The following is an 18,428-nucleotide window of genomic DNA, read 5'->3' as shown; positions in this document are numbered from 1 at the left end:
GCAAGACAAATGGTTGGGCCCAAATGAGTAAGCCCACATTTTCCGTGTAATCTTATTGGGCTTCGAGCCCAATAATCTAGACTTATCGGACCAACTTGAATTTGGGCACTCTCCCATTTCGGTTCCATTTATAATTGAATCAATCAAAAAACATTTGTTTCGCGAACTGTTGTTGACCAATAAAAATAGGGTTGGTAACTTAAGCCCGGCCCGAGCCCATTATAATAGAAGTGCAAGGGCTGAATCTGAGCTGGCCCAATGCAGGCCTGACCAGACTTAGATTTTTACTTATTTTTTTAATTTTTTAAAATTATTATAAACTTAAAATGAATTAATAATAATTAAATTATTGTAATTAACAATGGATTGAAAAAAAATAAATATTTTAAAATAAAAAAATAAAATAAATAAAAATTTTAAATTTTAATTTTTTAATACTGAATTTTTTAATTCCAACACTCTCTTAAATAATTAACACTTAAAAAATAATAATTTAAAAGCTTGTCCCTTGCTCAAGGTGGGCAGAGCAGCCAGGAGCTAGCTATAGGTAGCTATGCTAGGGTTCTTGAATGGATTGAAATTTTTAATTTGAAGGAAAAGGTGACGTTTTTATTATTAGTTTAGTGGATCGAGACACATTTGAAGAAAACGTGATGTGAATGGCGTGCAGTGCGCAGACACAGAGACATTGCAGTTAGGCAACAATAGCAACTAAGTATACAACATTAAACATAACAATAATAGTAGACGAACACCTGCTGCTGTTCCCAGCTACTAATAAGAGTAACAGACCAATCATATCTATGCTTCCCTCCCGCTAATCATAAACAAGAAAGAAACAGCATGCATGGATCCACATTTTGTTTTATGACTGACTGGTACTTTTAACCCGTCTTTATTGACAAGGGAAGGGAGCAGGCCTACCCCTTTTCGTTGAGTATTCATTCCTGCCTGCTCCCGTTGAAAATTTCTAGGCAAACCCCATTTTTTCCATAATTGAATGTAACATTATTATATTTATTTTATATTAATAATTAATTATCCTTATTTTTATTCTTATTTCACATTTTCATTATTATAATCTACTCTTAATTCTACTCCATACTTATTATATCAAAATTCTCATTTTTCAGAATTTTCAATCTAATACAAAAAAATAAATAAATACTACGTTTTAAGTGAAGCACGATCCAAAAGATCAAGGTTTACGTCGGACAAACTTTCTCAGTCATTCATCTGGTGGCAGTTGTGGCACGATTTCTTTTTCTTTCTTTTCTCTTTTTCTTGAAAGAAAGGAAATTAAAGTACGGACAAATAGATGATGTATATGGGGGGGGGTTGGGAATTTTGTATTTTAGGGGTAGAAAGAAACAAACGAATTCTAATTTCGGGTTTAAGGGAAACACTCTATCCAAACGCAAGGTAGGCGTGGTGGCCCCCAGGAAAGCAACGACTTTTAGACAATTAAAAGTCAAATTTATATTGCAAAGACGTGACAAAGTTTGGAGTTTTTGTTGGCATGTCTCATACCATAAGTTTTTCCCTCAACTTCCCCAACTCTCCCGTTGAAGAAACACGTGTGCGTCCACTGCACGTCTCCATCTTAACCCCTTGTTTACATTTTTCCCTCAATTTCTTTGGATTTTTTTTCCCCCGCAAGTGTTTTGTTTACATATTTTATGCAACCTTTTTTTTTTTTTTGAGATTAAGAAAAATAAATATTATAAATTAAATTACTGATATTTATTATTAAATATCCACGTAACTCTGTCTGGCTACTGGCTGCTAGCCATTTTGAGTGGCCCACACTTCATCTTGTTAAACTTACATGTATGACAGTAATAATTAGGCAATTTCCTAATTTGCTATATTGGAACAATACTACTAATAATACTTCATCACATGAACATGATGGAGATAATCTTGACTTGTTTTTTTATTTTGCGTCTAAAGGAATAATAATAATAAATAAATAAAAGACAACTCACAACAAGCAGCCCATAATCACTGATTTTTTTTTAAAAAAAAAATTATTTAGCGGGGCCGGGCCGAACTCATCCAAGCATTTACTGCCACGTAGAGAAACCACATATAAATAATACAAAACAAAAGTTGTAACAAGAGCAGATGTCACGTATCTACTGGCGCCAGCACAGCTAATAAAAAAATGTTCGATAGAAGAGAGTGAATGAAAAAAAAGAGGCTGCTAACTGCTGCCGTCATCTAAAGGGCAGGAAAGTCAAATCGCGTTGAAGACGGAAGCGGCCCCCCAATCAGATTGCTTCGCCTGAGCAAGCTGAGAAACAGACAAAAAAAGAAAAAAAAAAAAAAAGAGACAAAAAGTGAAGAAGGAAAGAAGAGAAGTAAAGAAAAAAATCTCCAGGAGGAGAGCCGATGGCTTTTCGTTGTGTGATGTTGTGGTGGGGGGGCCGTGGACTTTTTTTTCACTGAACTTCAGATCCGCTCAAGTGCTGAACCAAGCGACGTAAAACTCACAACACTAAACGACAACGCGTAGACATAACTATAGAGAGGAGAAGAGACGAGACCTATTACTTGCTCAGTTACTTGTTGCTTCTTTTGTAGTTTCGGTTTGTTTATTTGAAATCTAATGGCTGGAAATGAAGACCGGGCGTCAACGGCCTCATCAGCGTCGTTAAAACCATCGACCACTCCTTCACGACCGACAATCACTCTCCCGCCACGTGCCTCATTTACCGAGTCTTTATTTAACAACAACGGGCCGGGTTCCGGGTTCGGCTTCGGATTCAGCCCCGGCCCCATGACTTTAGTTTCCAACTTCTTCGCCGACTCCGACGACTGCAAGTCCTTCTCTCAGCTACTCGCCGGCGCCATGTCCTCTCCCGCCGCCGGCCACTTGAGACCGAATTTTTCGGAACAGGCGGAGAGGGGTTCGGGCGATGCCGAAGCTGGTGACGCGGACTTCCGGTTCAAGCAGAATAGACCGGCTGGTCTGGTGATTGCGCAACCGCCGCCGATTTTTGCCGTGCCGCCCGGGTTGAGCCCCGCAACTCTGCTTGAATCGCCGAATTTCGGTTTGTTTTCGCCTGCACAGGTAATTCAATTTAACTCCGTCTCACTTAAAGATTGTTCATTTATTCATTAGATTTTAGCATGTTTACGAAGCTTTCATTTTTATCGGGTTTCGCATTTGATTTCTAATAATTCTCGGGTTTGAATTTTGACTCTTTTTTTTTGGGGGGGGGGGGGAAGATTTTCTTCGTTGCCTTGATTTGTTAGCGATCAGTTAGAATTTTGAATTAGAGCCTGCTGAAGCATTTACTATTTGATTGATAAATTTTTCCTGTAATTGGGATAAAAACTCTTGACTTAATTAATGTAAAGGAAGAACATTTTGAGCAATGTTGTAATGTGATTGCATTGCTGAGATAAACTTATCTTGTTTTGGTATTCTAAATATCCAAATGGACTGTACACTAGGCTATACAGGTCAAATTTTGATGGTAATGGAACATTTTTCTTTCCTAATTTTACTTTCATCTCTTTTTAGACGAAGCATATGGTTAATGCAACCCACTAACAAAAGAAAAGCTGTTGGTATTATTGGTGTTGGAGAGCTGGTTGTCTTCATGTGAACCGTGAACACTTTTTATCTCCCATATCCAAGATATAAACATCTTTATGCAGCTTTAAACCAAATATATGAGAAATTATTCAATCTAGTCACAACTTTATTAGCAACCATGAATGAAAGAGCATTAGATTCCAGTCATAATTTGAGGACTGAAGATTGAATGAGTGAGTGGTAACTTGTATTGCCTATACTGTTTTGTATGTCATGCCTCATCAGCATTATGTTACATGCGTATCCAAATTTTACATGTATCTATTACTAATTTTCTTGATTCATTGGATGCAACCTAGGGAGCATTTGGAATGACGCACCAGCAAGCCCTAGCACAGGTCACTGCCCAAGCTGCACAAGCCCAATCTCATACACAAATCCCTGCTGAATATCCATCTTCTTTATCATCAGCACCCACCACATCTATGACGCAAGTTTCATCTTTGACTGCCAATACAACCACAAACCAACAGATGACACCCCTAATGCCGGACTCTAGTGTACAAATGAAGGAATCCTCAGATTTCTCTCACTCTGATCAGAGACCCCAATCTTCTTCTTATGTTTCTGATAAGCCTGCTGATGATCCCTACAACTGGCGAAAATATGGGCAGAAGCATGTGAAGGGCAGTGAATTTCCTCGAAGTTATTACAAATGCACACATCCTAATTGTCCTGTCAAGAAGAAGGTTGAACGATCTTTAGATGGTCAAGTAACTGAAATTATCTACAAGGGGCAGCATAACCATCCGCCACCTCAATCAAATAAACGTGCCAAGGATGCTGGAAGTTTAAATGGGAATTTAAATAACCAGGGGAGTTCTGAATTAGCTCCCCAATTGAAAGAAGGGGCTGGTTATTCCATGTCTAAAAAGGATCAAGAATCTAGCCAGGTTACACCGGAAAATATATCTGGTACAAGTGACAGCGAAGAAGTGGGTGATGCTGAAACTGCTGTATTTGAGAAAGATGAAGATGAGCCTGATGCAAAAAGACGGTAATGTTTTAGAAAGGAAATATATCTGCTCATAGAGGGCTCTTTGTTTATTTGTCTCTGTCATTTTTCTAATAAAACCTATTGCTTGTGCAGAAGTACAGAAATCAGAGTTTCAGAGCCAACGGCCTCACATAGGACTGTTACAGAGCCTAGAATTATTGTTCAGACAACTAGTGAAGTTGATCTTTTGGATGACGGCTACAGATGGCGCAAGTATGGCCAGAAAGTTGTAAAAGGCAATCCTTATCCAAGGTCATATATCTTTTCCCTAGTTGTATGCTAGTAGTTTAACATTATTGTGATGGTTTAATGAAGCGATAGTTATTGAGAATTACTCCAGCCAAAGCCATCATTTACCGGTTCAGAATTCTTCTGTTGTTTAGATGTAACTGATTTTACACTGATCAAATTATAATCCCATTGCAAGATTTGGACCAAGCTATTCAACTATACTCTGAACCTTTTAAGCCATGCTTTTTTTATCATTATCTGTTGTTTTGATGATGGAAATACATACAAAAGCGAAAATGAGTAGTTAGTACGTCTATTTGAGCAATAAAAAGCATCTACAATTCCTGTTCACCAAAAGGAAAAAGGCCTAAACTTTTCAATGGATGTTGGCTTTAACATACCTGATTGTGAAGGTTGTCAGTATTTCTTGTAGTAATCCCACAATGATTGTTTTTCTAGGATTGCTGAACTCTGTAACCGTGTGCAAAATGTGTTTTTTCACGTAGTGTTACGCCTGATTCCTTTCTAAGGAAATTGGGGTCTTTACTCATAGTATTTATCAATTACTCTTGATGCATTTTTCTTTTCTTTTTTTGATTTACAGGAGCTATTATAAATGCACAACCACTGGTTGCAATGTCCGTAAGCACGTTGAGAGAGCATCTACGGACCCTAAAGCTGTCATAACAACATACGAAGGCAAACATAATCATGATGTACCGGCTGGTAAGAATAGTAGCCACAACACAGCCAACAGTAATGCATCACAGATAAAACCACACAATACTGGGACAAACTTAGGGAACAATAATCAACAGCCCATAGCTCGTTTACGGCTAAAAGAAGAGCATTTGACGTAAGTTCTCTGAGTTGAAATCATGATAAGAGGCCAGAGTACGAGTAGACAATGAAATCTGTCATTTGGGAAAAGCCGTAAGCCATCTTTTCATAAATCTGTTTCTCACCTGTGGCTGTTATTTTGATCTCGACCATCCATCTGCCAAATAATATACAGGAAAAAAAAATGGAAAGTCAAGAAAGAAGGGAAAGATGTCTGAAAGCAAACTATAGTGTGTAGACTAGTTTAGTTCTTATATTGTATTGAAATTTGGTTCTGTGCATTCTTTTGTACATGTATACTGTATTTCTGTAATTTTTTATTTTTTAATTTAAAAATGTTGCCTTTGGACTTCATGTTTGATTGACAGAATCTCTTTTATTCACCCAATTATTGCTTTGCTTTTCAAGTTCTTTTTCTGTGCTTTTCTTATTCCGTGTTCTGGTAGCTCTTGGGGAAATCTCTGCAAGTCCATTAATGGATCAATAACAAGAGAGTAACAAAAGTGGTAAGTGAACATTCACTTTGTTACTTGAAAAAGCTCAAGGATAAATGGACATTTGCAATTTTAAGGTTTATTGATTTTTAAACTACACAAATAAATAATTGTAACATTTTTAGAGGTAAACTACACTAAAATAGTGGTACTTTCTCCATCAAAAGAGGGAACAGATGCGTAAAAGTTAAAAGGCTTTGTGGGAAAATGTGTACTTCCACTGAAAAGAAATTATCTTCTTCGGATGGCACGCAAATTTTTCTAAATTTAATATATTAGATGGTTAAAAGGATTTAAGAGAGGGGACTGGAATTATTTGTTTAACATTTAGCCTTCAACACAGAAAAGCTGAACGTATAAATCCATTTGTTGCATTGCATAAAGGTTTGTTAACCCTGTGAGAGGAGTTGATTTACTAATTCGGAATCAAGATTTCAGATTAATTAACTTTTGGACTAAAAAAGCTGGAGAAAAATCTTCTTTTCTATTTTTCATTTGTCAATCACATGGAGGTCATGAACTTGGTGGCCCAACTTTTACAAAATACAACTGTTGATCCTTCTTCATTCGGCTTTGCCCGAATTTTTTTGGGCTCTGAATGACATTACCTTCAGCTGCCTCTTGGAATTAATCATGATTGTGGAACAATGGTTGGTATTTGGCCATGATTTTCAAAGCCAATCTTATTCAAGCGTACACAGCACAAGACTTGCTCCGGCAATTCCTCAGGCTTCTGAGCCTGTAAACATTATCAAAGGAAAGTTAGAAGTTATTCAGCACCCGTGAAGCAGCTCAATCCTACAATCAAAGTAAGAGACAACACTTGAGAGTAGCTTCGTCTAGCTAAAACTGATAAGTTTGCAATGACCATTCATCTATTGCTGCATTTTAACTGTTTTAAATTAGGTTCCTAGAGATGACATTGTAGTTCTCTTTTCAAAGTTTGGCAGAAAAGTATAGGTACCTGAATAGTTAAACCAAGATCGATTATCCCCTCTTTCAAACGATTCCGAAATGATTCAAATCCTTTTCTTGATATGTAGCTGAATCGGTGGATGTCCAAGTCAATCTCAAAGTAGTTGGGTCCCTGGTTAAGAAGAAGTGTCATGTTTACTCTGTTCAAAAGACCAATTTGAGCCACACTTTGTTTTTCTTAATGAAATGTTTAGTGAGAGCTTGAGAGAGAACTCTTTCCTTACCTTAAAGAAATCGTGCTGAGGGCGTGAAAGCACCGGCTTATCATTATAAGCTTGCATAAGCTTCCTTTCGGTAGAACTCAAATGAAGGTCCTCTGGGTTAACCACCCCAGCCATAATCTTCAATCTTTCTCTGAAGGGAACTGTGGATTCCCTTGCAAACCCTTTGACCTTTTCCATCTCATCGTCAACAAATCTCTGCAGCAGAAACCCACTTTGATAATCAACTAAAATACTAAGGGTGGAAAGAAAATCTATGAGCAGTGCCAAGTAAATCCAGTTTTCCTCCCACACTAGAAAGAAATGGGCAATATTATGTGGTTTCAAAGCAAGAGTTTGAAGTTGTCATGCTAAACATTTTCACTTTAAAACATCCAGAACCAAGTCAGATAAATGTGTGTTGAACCTTCAATTCAAAATATTTTTCTCTAAAATGAGTAGCTGATTCCCATTAAGAGGAAATGAAAATATGTTGAGTCTGTTTGTTTAACTAAATTTGTATGAAGGTATTGTTCGAAAAATACCTTGATGCTGTCCTGAAAATGAACAGATATCTCTTTCTCAAAAGTCTCTGATACTCTGAAATATAGAACGAGACTCATGCCCTCCCCATCAGATTCGCCAAACATACACGCGGGATATGTAGGCAGCTGGCAGAAGAAATACCCAAAATCATATCATAATCAGCCATCACTGTGCAGTCTAGTAACCATTATATAATCGTAAAGACCACGGATTAATCAGACCCCTTTTTCACTTTGATAGTGTCATAAACTGGATGGTTGCCAAGGAAATGAACGCATTTCTATTCACCAAAATGGATAAATCACAATCTAAATTAGCCATGTCATTTATCCTACTGTATAGTTAATGCACGATTTGCTTGGATTTATGGTAAATGACAACATGGGAAAAAAATCCCATTTTAGTTGTCTGAGACGCGACCACACCAAGATATCAAAATCAAATGGACAGTAAGAGTGCATACCTGTATGTTAACAATTAGGAGTGATGGTACTTTCTCATTAGTTTTCACTTGGGGAAGTTCAAGGTGCTGAGCAATGTGATTTATCTTCCTTGAGCAGGCAAATAAATCAACACCAATTGGTACATATGGACTGTAGTTTGGAGCAGGAGTCTTCTGCTTGTCTCTGCAAAAATTAATTTTCAGTCTGAAAACCGTTGCTAAAAAAGAAAAGAGAACTAAAGACATCACCCTATAAGCGAAAAATATATTCACAATATGCTATGTGGGAAAAAGATCAAGTATAGGGCATACCTGAAATAATTCTCACCACGAAGTCTGAAAACTGAAGGCAAAAGCTCAGACCAGCATCCTGGATTTGATTTCTCTCCTGTTGCACGTGGAACCAGAAATCCCGCTCTGGGACGGTATAAATATCTCTCAGCTTGACCTGTTCATATACTGGTACTATCAGTAAGAAGAAAGGTTCCCAAAATATACCATCTTATAGATGAATTGCGATCCCAGATCCCATAATTAAAGATAAGCACAAGATCATTAATGAAATTTGAGATGTAAACTGACTTTGTATTAAATGATTTCAATCAAGCACAGTGTCTACATACAAAATCCAGTTGCTGCTTCTCCATCATACGATTTCCTCTTCACAGAAAGCATGATAACCGTTGATTTCTTTCTATTTTCATGATTTTTCTCTCCAGAATCATTTGTACCTTTGCATTCCCTGTCCGTTTTACCTCCGTCTATTTTAAGGTAACTTTCATAAAACTCCTCATACTTAGACCCTGTATCTACAAAGCGTGATGCCGTTTCATATTGAAGAAGTTGACCATTTGAAATATGGCCAATTGGGGTACCTACTGAAGGAAATGTATCTGACATGGAGAAAATAATATTTCACTCTAATTATCCGTCAAAAAATTACAACCAAAAATTCACTTTACTTTCATGTGATGTATTTGCATTACCTCCATGAACACTACTGTAGTCATCATCTGAGTCAGAGTCTATAATACTAACTGAATCATACCATGCTTCTTCTTGGCATATTCCTGCACATTATTCAATTTCCTCAATCAGTATAACAATTATGCGCGTTATTAAATTCTCAGGTGATTTACATACCATTTGAATCAATTTGACTGTGGTTCCATTGCATCTGGGTGACGTGAAAATTCTTATTAGTGACCTCGGATCTCTTGCAAGTTGTAGCTGCACCCTTCTCAAAGTCGAGATGCACAAACTCATGACTAACTGCAAAATCTCCTATACCACCATCATTAAGCCGTTTCCTAGGTACATTATGAATCAAAGCAGAAATTTTTCCTCGGCGTTTTCCATATTTGCGAAAGTACTTCCTATGTACTCTACTCTTTCCACTATGTACTGAAATACATCCACCCATAGTGGCAACAATCTCTGACAAAGGCAAAAATAACTCCGGAGAGATGACGAACCTGCCATGCCATTGGTCCCAAGAAGAAAGAAAAATACATAAAAAAAATGAGACATATGTACAATGTTAAGTTTTGAATATGTACAATCTAAAGATCTGTAATTGAAATTCATTTTCGCATCAAGTACATTACCTTCTAAATCAAATGCATAACAGAGCTAGCAACTGGCTTTCGCCTCCCGTCTTAGCCGAAAAAAGGAAAGAAATTTCTAGCTCTAAGACGAGTTGTTGTGTTGAAATATCATCAGTCTGCACATTTAATCAAACTCCACCCTGAAGAAATCCTGAAATTAAAAATAAACAAAATAAACAACATCAAAATTTTTTAATGACAGAAACATGTATCTCGAGCAACAGGACCATTAAGTTAAAGCCTAATTCTAACGAAGAAAAGCAAAAGAACCCTCCTAAAAGAACAAGAAAATGGGGAGATTTTCATCAAAAGAAAAGATCCACTATTCATAATTGGCTAAGAGCTTAAACCGAGAGAACACCCGTATCACGAAATATCTCATGACCAATCAGAAAGAAAAGAATGGCGTCACGTCCCTATCAAATAAGGTAGTAACTATTACGGGAGAAGAAAATGAACATTAATTAGGAAATGAGCAGAAATTAAAAAGTCTCAATCAAGAGCACAAAGAAAGTAGTTGCAATACGAAAAAGATGCAATACAAATTTAAAAAAATAAAAATAAAAAAAATAAAAAACAGTAGGCGCCAGCACATGTGGGAACCAAAATAATAAAATTATCGACTAAACTAACATCTTATTTGGAATCCCATAATTGCTCCCCCCACAAAACAAGGAATAAATAATTTGATAGAAAGTTTTACTTTTTGCATGCAAGAGCATGCATTGGCATTGCAATGAATGAAAGGGCAATGAAAAGAGAAACCAACCTGAGAAACGAAGAAGACGAGTGTTTTGAGGAATCGTTGTTCCTGTTCAGGAACTCTGATTCCTCTTATCGCTCTCTCTTGCTGTGCCTCCTTTTTTGGCTTTTTGGATCAAAAAATAATATGATGAAGACTCGTCGACAAGAGGAGAAGAAAGAGAGATTTTCAGGAAACACCAAAACACAACGAAGAGACCGTTTTTACGATCCTACCATTTGGCCACCTTCTCCTTTTAAATCTCTCCCCTGAGTTTTTTTTTTTTTTTTTCAATTTGTTTTTGGTTCTTTTTTGCCTTTTCTTTTCAAATTCTTTGTGTTCCTGTTTTTGATATTTTATCGCCCGAGATTTCGCGGGCAAATCACTTTCTATTGTGACAGAGTCTCCGTTCACTTCGCTTTTGTCTTCGATCCCACGTGGCTTCATTTATGAATTTCTGCTTTCGGATAGTTATTTTATTTTATGGCGTTATAACATATACGTCCACAAACTCTTCTGTTATCTTTGATATTGACATAATATTTCTCTTTTGTATTAAATAGGTCCCTGTACTTGTTCAGTGACAGATTACCCACCCTCGTAGCGATGGCATATTTTAACCATCAGCGTGAAACATATTACTAGAAATACAAACTCTTCGTATAAGTTATTGTCTAATATTAGGGTTAGGTTATTTCAACTTAAAATTTTGACTTAAAAGTCATTAATCTCATTTAGTCTCATAATAGATGAATTAGTATCATTAAAAATTATTTTGACTCTCGATATCTATTATTAGATTACATGAAATCAATGGTTTAAAATTTGAGTCAAAATTCTAAATAAAAATAGCTGCGCTCCTAAAATTAATATCAATGAATAATTTTATAAGTTCGTACACAATAATTTCAATTACACTACATTCATATTATTTGATATATAATTTGTATCTCAAATAATGTGTCACGTGTCATTATTATATTAAAAATCTCATTATTTAAAGTGGAATATTACTCGAAAATATTTTTAACAGATAATTTGTATCGCTAATATATTGTAACCTAAAAGTGCCCAACCTAATATTGAAGGGTATTTCGGTCATTATAATAGAGGTTCGGAAGTCGTTTGAAACAAATAGAAAAATGTGTGAGAGTTTCTTAAAAGATTATCGGAAAACTAGGGATCCCTATCTCATTATCCAATTTATTTTATTATTTATATTTTCTTACCTGTGCTTTTCGTATTCGTACGTTAATGAAGCACCTTTGACTAATGTTCGAAATTAGTGATGATGTAACAATATGGCATTTTTCGTTGCATTAAATTCTAATCCAACTGGAAAATTTGAGTCCCATCAACATTCAAATTTCAACAACCGCAGCTTTGAAACAAAACAAAAGAAAAGCAATTTACGTTCTTAACATATATATATATTTTTTTTTTGCAAAACAAGAAGCTCAAAATGTCTCAATCATGGCAGTCTGGCGGCAATTGAAGATTAATAAAAACTAAAAAGATCTTCCAGTTGTGTTGTTTTGTGAATTGTGCAAGCTGCAGCTGGTATCCGAAAATGACTCATTTGAGTTGCAATAATGCAATCAAACCAACCTCTTTACTTCAAAGCGATCGAAACAATACATTAACTGAGCTGGCCAATTATTAATTCTCAGGTTGGCTTGGACCCTTTTATTAAATGGGAAGTGACTTTACTTTTTTAGATTCTCACTGTGTTACCCTTTCAAACTTCACTTGCTTTTTCCATCTTTGTGGATTTGAATCAGTCTTTTTTTTTTATATATATTATAAAGTATATCTTTGTGGAAATATATATATAACAGTAAAGCTTAATTAAAAACAAAATTTAATAGGTACATATCAGAGTCTAAAGGTGGGTCTTCATTACAAGAATAGATTCCAATGATTAGAAGATTTGGTGCGTGAAGTAAAAAAGCAATATGCATTAACGTGCACGACGAAGTGGACTTGTCGAAATGTGTTGAATTAGTTGCCATATTTTTTGAAGTCAGTATTTTTGCACCCCTTTCGCCAACTTCTTGAAGAAAAAATCCAATCAAGAACTTAACTTCATTCTCTTAATTCAATTATTCAAGGTTATTTTATGATCTCTTAACAACCCTTTAGTATAAACTCATTCATTATTGAACATCCCTTTCAAACTAATTTAGGTAAAGTTTGGAAGTATTTAGGCAATAACACTTTTTGCGCTATCCAAATATTTCTAAAATTAATGTTTAGTTTATTTGTGGTGTGTTTACCTATCATTGATGGGAATGATAATTTATTACTTCTAAAATAAGAAGCGGGGAATGTGAATCAAATTGGTACATGACTATAACACCCTAAACCCAACAACTACGTAGATATTATTTGCTTTGTGTACACAATCTGTTAGGGTTTTGTTATTGGACTTTTGAACCCAAAACGCATCTACTTAGTTAAAAGAGTTATGACTTATAAGTTAGTATATCTATGTGAGATATTGTATAATTGTAACAACCTAAGCTCAACAACTAAGTAGATATTGTCTACTTTGGACACACGACCTGTCACGATTTAATTATTGGGCTTTGCAATCCAAGATGCATCTATTTGATTAGGAGAACCCATGATTTATAAACTAACCTATGAAATTGCTCACACGTAATGTGGGATATGACAAAGACCCATTTATTTGGAAATGATTACTAGAGTTATGATTTCTAAGGAAGCTTAAGAATTAGAACTCATTCCTATAACTAACATTTTTACCCCCACCAAATTTTTATTTTTTCCATTTTATCCTCAATTCAAGAAAGAATAAAATGCAAAAATTCAATCGAAAATGGTTAAATTGTAACCCGATTAGAACCAATCGTAGTGATTGAACTTATCTCTTATTGCTACTCATCGCTAGTGTCATCAAATGCTGCAAATTGTTGTTGGCCATCACAGCAAATCGTCACTGGTCGAATGCAATAGATTGTTGTTGGTCTTTGCATGTTGCCTCGTTACTGGCGGTGCGGCTATTGATTGTTGTTGCTACCGATCACCAACGATGATGATGATTATTATTGTTATTATTATTGTTGTTGTTGTTGTTAACAACATATTAGTGTTAATAATAATAATGATAATCACAATTATCATAACAAATAATAATAATAATTAATTAATGAGCATGTTAGTAACTTGTAACAATTCGTTCATACTCTAAGATAAAAATAAACACATCAATGGTAAATACAAGTCGTTCTGATTCTGATTTCTAATGTTCAAATAAACACCTTATTTCAACTCTCATTTTCCAGTCCAATTTCAATTTACTTTAATTTTTAGTTAGTAGAAGCACCATTATTGATGTATTAATTTATTATTTTGAGTACACTCATTCAATTTTATTTTTTTCCATAGGGCGCAATGAAATGAAACATAGAACATCCAACTACTACAACAAAAGCACCAAAATAAATTAAATAATTCAAATATATTTATTTATGTTGTGATGTTGGAGCTTAGACCAAATCCAGTATTATTACCTATCCAATTCTTTTGCTGTTGTTTAAAAGAGTAAGTGGAATTACATTATAAACAGCTTATTATTTTAATAAACAGCCAAACCAAAGAAGATACAGAATTTGATATTGTCAATCACCTACCCAACTTAGGTGCATTAAAATTTATACTATTGTGCTTTGAATGTCACATACAATGAATGAATGAAAAAAAAAAAACCCCCAAAAATTAATTGTTTTTTAATCTGGGGCAGTCCAAAACCAACAACATGCAACACCAACTGACCTGCCCACAAAAATGTCATCAAGTGACAATAAAATGTAGCACCTAATAGCATATGGAATAATGCAAATATGCTTTATTTGTGTATTATGCATATCATATGATAAATCACGTACAATGTTGAAATTGAATTCTAGAAACATTGTGGAATGGTCAACGAATGGGAGCAAGTAGTTGCAGGGGGGTAAGACTTAAGAGAGAAAAAAGAAGTGGGAAATTAAGAGAAAAAAATAAAAGATTTAAGCCTCCTAATCGATGGACAAGCATTTAAATGCCCATGTTCTGAAAAATTATGGCCAATTAGACTTGGCAAAATCCGGGTCCGGTCCGGGTTTTGGTGTTGCCCGGGACCGGACCGGATGAGAGAAATGCAAGCCCGGACCCGGGTTAAAACCCGGTTTTTCCGGGTGCGGTCCGGGCTTGAGCCCGGCACCTTCCGGGTCCGGGTTTTGATCCGGGTTTTTAAAACCCGCATGTGATAACTTCAATTTTTTTTCAATTTTTTTCTTTAATTTTTTTTTTCATTTCTCTAACAATGCAAATTTTAAAAAAGAAAATAATCAAATAAACTCATTCAATCTCAAACTTTAAAAAAGAAAATAGTCAAATACAAATATATAACACATTAACAATGCAAATTTTGCACAAATGATAAATAAAAATTATTTCAATCTACTTTCTAATACCTAAATTCATCTAATTTCTAACTTAAACTCATTCAATCTATATATAAAATAAATAAATTAAATTCAACAACACAATAAATTTAAATAACATCTAACATATCATAAATTCATAATTATATATTTATATATAATATATTTATTTTTTAAATTTATTAAAAAACCGGGTCCGGTCCGGGTTCCGGGATTTTTGTGTTGAACCCGGACCCGGGCCTGGAAATGTCCGGGTTTGAGAATTTCAAACCCGGATCCGGTTTTTATATGCATGCGGTCCGGGTTTTGCCCGGACCGGATTGGCCGGGTCCGGGCCGGGTCCGGTCCGGGTCCGGTCCGGGCGGGCTTTTTTGACACCCCTATGGCCAATGTAAATGTGCAAGGATCGATGCACATGGAAATCATTTATTTTCATTCAACTTATTGGGATCCGTATTTCCAACTTGTAATTGTCTCTTCCCTTCATTCCCTTCACTGCGAATTACTACTACTACTAGACACTTATTAAAGCTCTGCTTGGTCAAATATTTGATTGAACATTTGCTACCAAAAAGAATGGAGAAATTTTTGAATGATCGATCGATCGATCATCCAATCTTCATCATAGCACGACAGCATCCAATGCACGATGATGGTTAATGATTTTAAATTAAATCGGGCCCATGACGTTTGCACATGGTTTGGAAACTTGGGCCCTTAATGGTTTCTTGTTCTGGTTCTGGGCTCGAGTTTTGTCGTTATTATTCATATTTGTTTTATAGCACGTTACAATTTACAGGGCTGCATTATGATGCAACGCACCATCATAATGTAGCATTAAGCAAATTCGTGACCTAGGATTTGTGCGAGTTAGCATTAGTTTTTTTTTTTATTATTATTATTATTTGGGTGTGGTTTTTATATTATGGTAGTTAATAAATAAAAAATAAATTTATAATTGATTATTGAACAATATCACCATACCAAAAATGTTGTGCGATGGCCGCCGTTCGTAGGAGTACCACTAGAAAGGATGATTTTATGTGTTGGAACAAAGTAAGTTCCCTATCGATCACAAATTCAATTCCAACTAAATATGTACCCCAAGAGCCAGCTATGATGATGATGACGATGATACATCATGCCACTTGGAACATTTGATATAATTAAACCAATCACGTGCTCGTCTTCTAAAGTTAACATTTACGAACGAAGATGATGAATTGCAGCACTAGGCAATAGACCCATCCCCAATGCTGCCCCCACTTGTCATTTTCCTTCTTTTATTTTTTATTTTAATGCAATTCAAGCCAAGTGTCGGAAGAAAAATTGATGGCCCACTCTTAATTGGCAATGACCCGGGCTACTCATGGGCTTGATTGATTTTAAAGACCACGTTGAAGATTATGGGGTACAAATTATTTTTATTCTGTGAAGTTAAGTATACGCTTTGTGGATTAGTTGAGGGTCAGTGCAAAAGTAACCCACCTTATCCGCATGTCGGTTCAGCGTTTTAACTTACGACGCAAGTACAAGCTGATGTATTTAATCATATAATTAGAAAAGGAAAACAAACATTTTAGATCAATTCGAGATAATTCAAATTCAGATTCATTCAATATTCAGTGAAAAAAATCAGAGACCACTTTAGTTTTTTTTTTTTTTTTTTGGGTTTTTGTAGGGTTAATATTTAGGACAAAACTATATTGCAACTGTGGTATGGTACCACAGTTACTTTCAGCTATTAAATCTATAATTGTATAATTATATTAATTAAATATAATAATTAAAAGCATCTGTGGTACCATAGCACAATTACAACATAACTAGACACTAATACTTAATACATAGAATGAATGGCAAATAGAATGAATCACTTGCCATTCATCATCCATAATAGGTCACTTTCGCAGCAATGGAAAAAACGAAAAAGGTATTTTCTTGCTTTTAGGCCAACGTATCCAGTCAATCAAAACTTTTCATTTCACATAAAAATGAATATGGAATTATTATTATTATTATTAAGTTTCAACATTATACTCTGCTGATGCGTAATGCGTTCAACGCAGAATCTGGAATTATGTTGCCGAAAACAACAAATCAAAAGAAAAAAAAAAAAAAAAAAAACAGATAAAAATAAATAAATAAATGCAAGACAGGAGTTCTGCTTTCTTTTAATTGGTGTTGCTTTTAATTTGCTTCCAAATGAAGCAAAAGCTGCTTTTGCTAATATGATCATTTTGATCTCATGACTTTCGGCTTAATTGGTCTCCCTAATTGTTCAAAACGTTTGGGTCCACTTCATCCAATCTATCAAAAGAGTCTCTTTCTTTCTTTCTTTCTTTCTTTTTCTATTTGATTACTATTGATTGATTAATTTCTTAAGGTTTAAGTGAAGAAATGAGAGAGTTTCACCCAAAAAAAGAAAAAAAAAAGAAAAAGAAAGTGAAGAAAGGAATGAATACTGTTATCCGATAGGTCTACTAAATGTTTATATTCATAAATACTATCTTTTTAAAATGATAAATGATAAACATTTAAAATTTTATTACAACTTCCATATGAAAATAATGTGTTATGGTGTGTGATAAAGTGGTTGATAGTTTTTCGTTTTAATTAAATCGATTATCTACTTGATGAATATCATTTGAAATGAGTTTTAAAATATCGAGCATAACTTGTCTAATAGTTGAATCGTCCTTGATAATTGAGATATACACACATGATTAGTTCAATTAAAATGCAAATTGTGGATTAATCAAATCACATATAATCAATTCAAGAATATAAAAAAAACAATCGCATCCTCCATCCTTTGCACGTTTATCTATTTATTTGTTTGTTTTCTTATGGTTGTTCAAATCCAAAATCCCAATATTCTCTTAATATACTAAACAATAATTAACAACAATCTCGAAAGAGCAACGTTGAATCCTGATTATTTTAATAAAATTGTTTGTCTCGAGCTTATTCCCTTCTTCCACCCTCATATTGCTACATAAGACTATACATATAAACACACACACACACACACACACACACATACATACATACATATATGTATGTGTATATATATATGTATTGTACAGTGTATGTATTTTCGTTTAACAAAGTGGGAACATTGCTAACGAATAAAAAATTACAAATTTAATGCATTAAATTTATAACAAAAAAGTACAGCTTTTAATACATTAAATGATGTGTTTATTTGTATTTTAATGCAATCCTCACCTTATTATCTTATTCGAAATAGTATGTTATACTTACGTAGTTCAGATACAAATTATATATCTCAA

The 18,428-nt window shown here is 34.8% G+C and overlaps 2 protein-coding genes across 3 annotated transcripts; one reads left to right on the top strand and one right to left on the bottom strand.

The window, feature by feature from the left end:
• Positions 1–2,247: 2,247 nt before the first annotated feature.
• On the top strand, positions 2,248–6,029 carry LOC102623354 (probable WRKY transcription factor 4). Its single transcript, XM_052439552.1, has 4 exons — positions 2,248–3,076; positions 3,907–4,604; positions 4,698–4,856; positions 5,440–6,029. Exons 1-4 carry the CDS (start codon positions 2,612–2,614, stop codon positions 5,693–5,695), a joined length of 1,578 nt encoding a protein of 525 aa, XP_052295512.1. The 5' UTR covers positions 2,248–2,611; the 3' UTR covers positions 5,696–6,029.
• A 605-nt stretch (positions 6,030–6,634) lies between these two features.
• Positions 6,635–11,076, bottom strand: LOC102623853 (uncharacterized). 2 transcript variants are annotated; one of them, XM_006483025.4, is made up of 11 exons: positions 10,709–11,076; positions 9,940–10,090; positions 9,476–9,807; positions 9,319–9,402; positions 8,956–9,225; positions 8,645–8,780; positions 8,354–8,516; positions 7,890–8,015; positions 7,369–7,563; positions 7,134–7,256; positions 6,635–6,908 (listed from the first exon to the last, which is right to left on the bottom strand). In XM_006483025.4, the coding sequence occupies exons 3-11, from the start codon at positions 9,753–9,755 to the stop codon at positions 6,801–6,803; spliced, it is 1,485 nt and encodes a 494-aa protein (XP_006483088.1). In that variant the 5' UTR covers positions 9,756–9,807; positions 9,940–10,090; positions 10,709–11,076; the 3' UTR covers positions 6,635–6,800. The 2 variants fall into 2 exon arrangements, with proteins under 2 accessions (XP_006483088.1, XP_015387251.1); XM_015531765.3 differs by lacking the exon at positions 10,709–11,076 and having other exon boundaries at positions 9,940–10,488.
• Positions 11,077–18,428: the final 7,352 nt, after the last annotated feature.

Source organism: Citrus sinensis, chromosome 4, assembly GCF_022201045.2.
Source record: "Citrus sinensis cultivar Valencia sweet orange chromosome 4, DVS_A1.0, whole genome shotgun sequence".
Lineage (NCBI taxonomy): Eukaryota > Viridiplantae > Streptophyta > Magnoliopsida > Sapindales > Rutaceae > Citrus > Citrus sinensis.
This window is presented reverse-complemented; position numbering and strand designations above follow the sequence as displayed.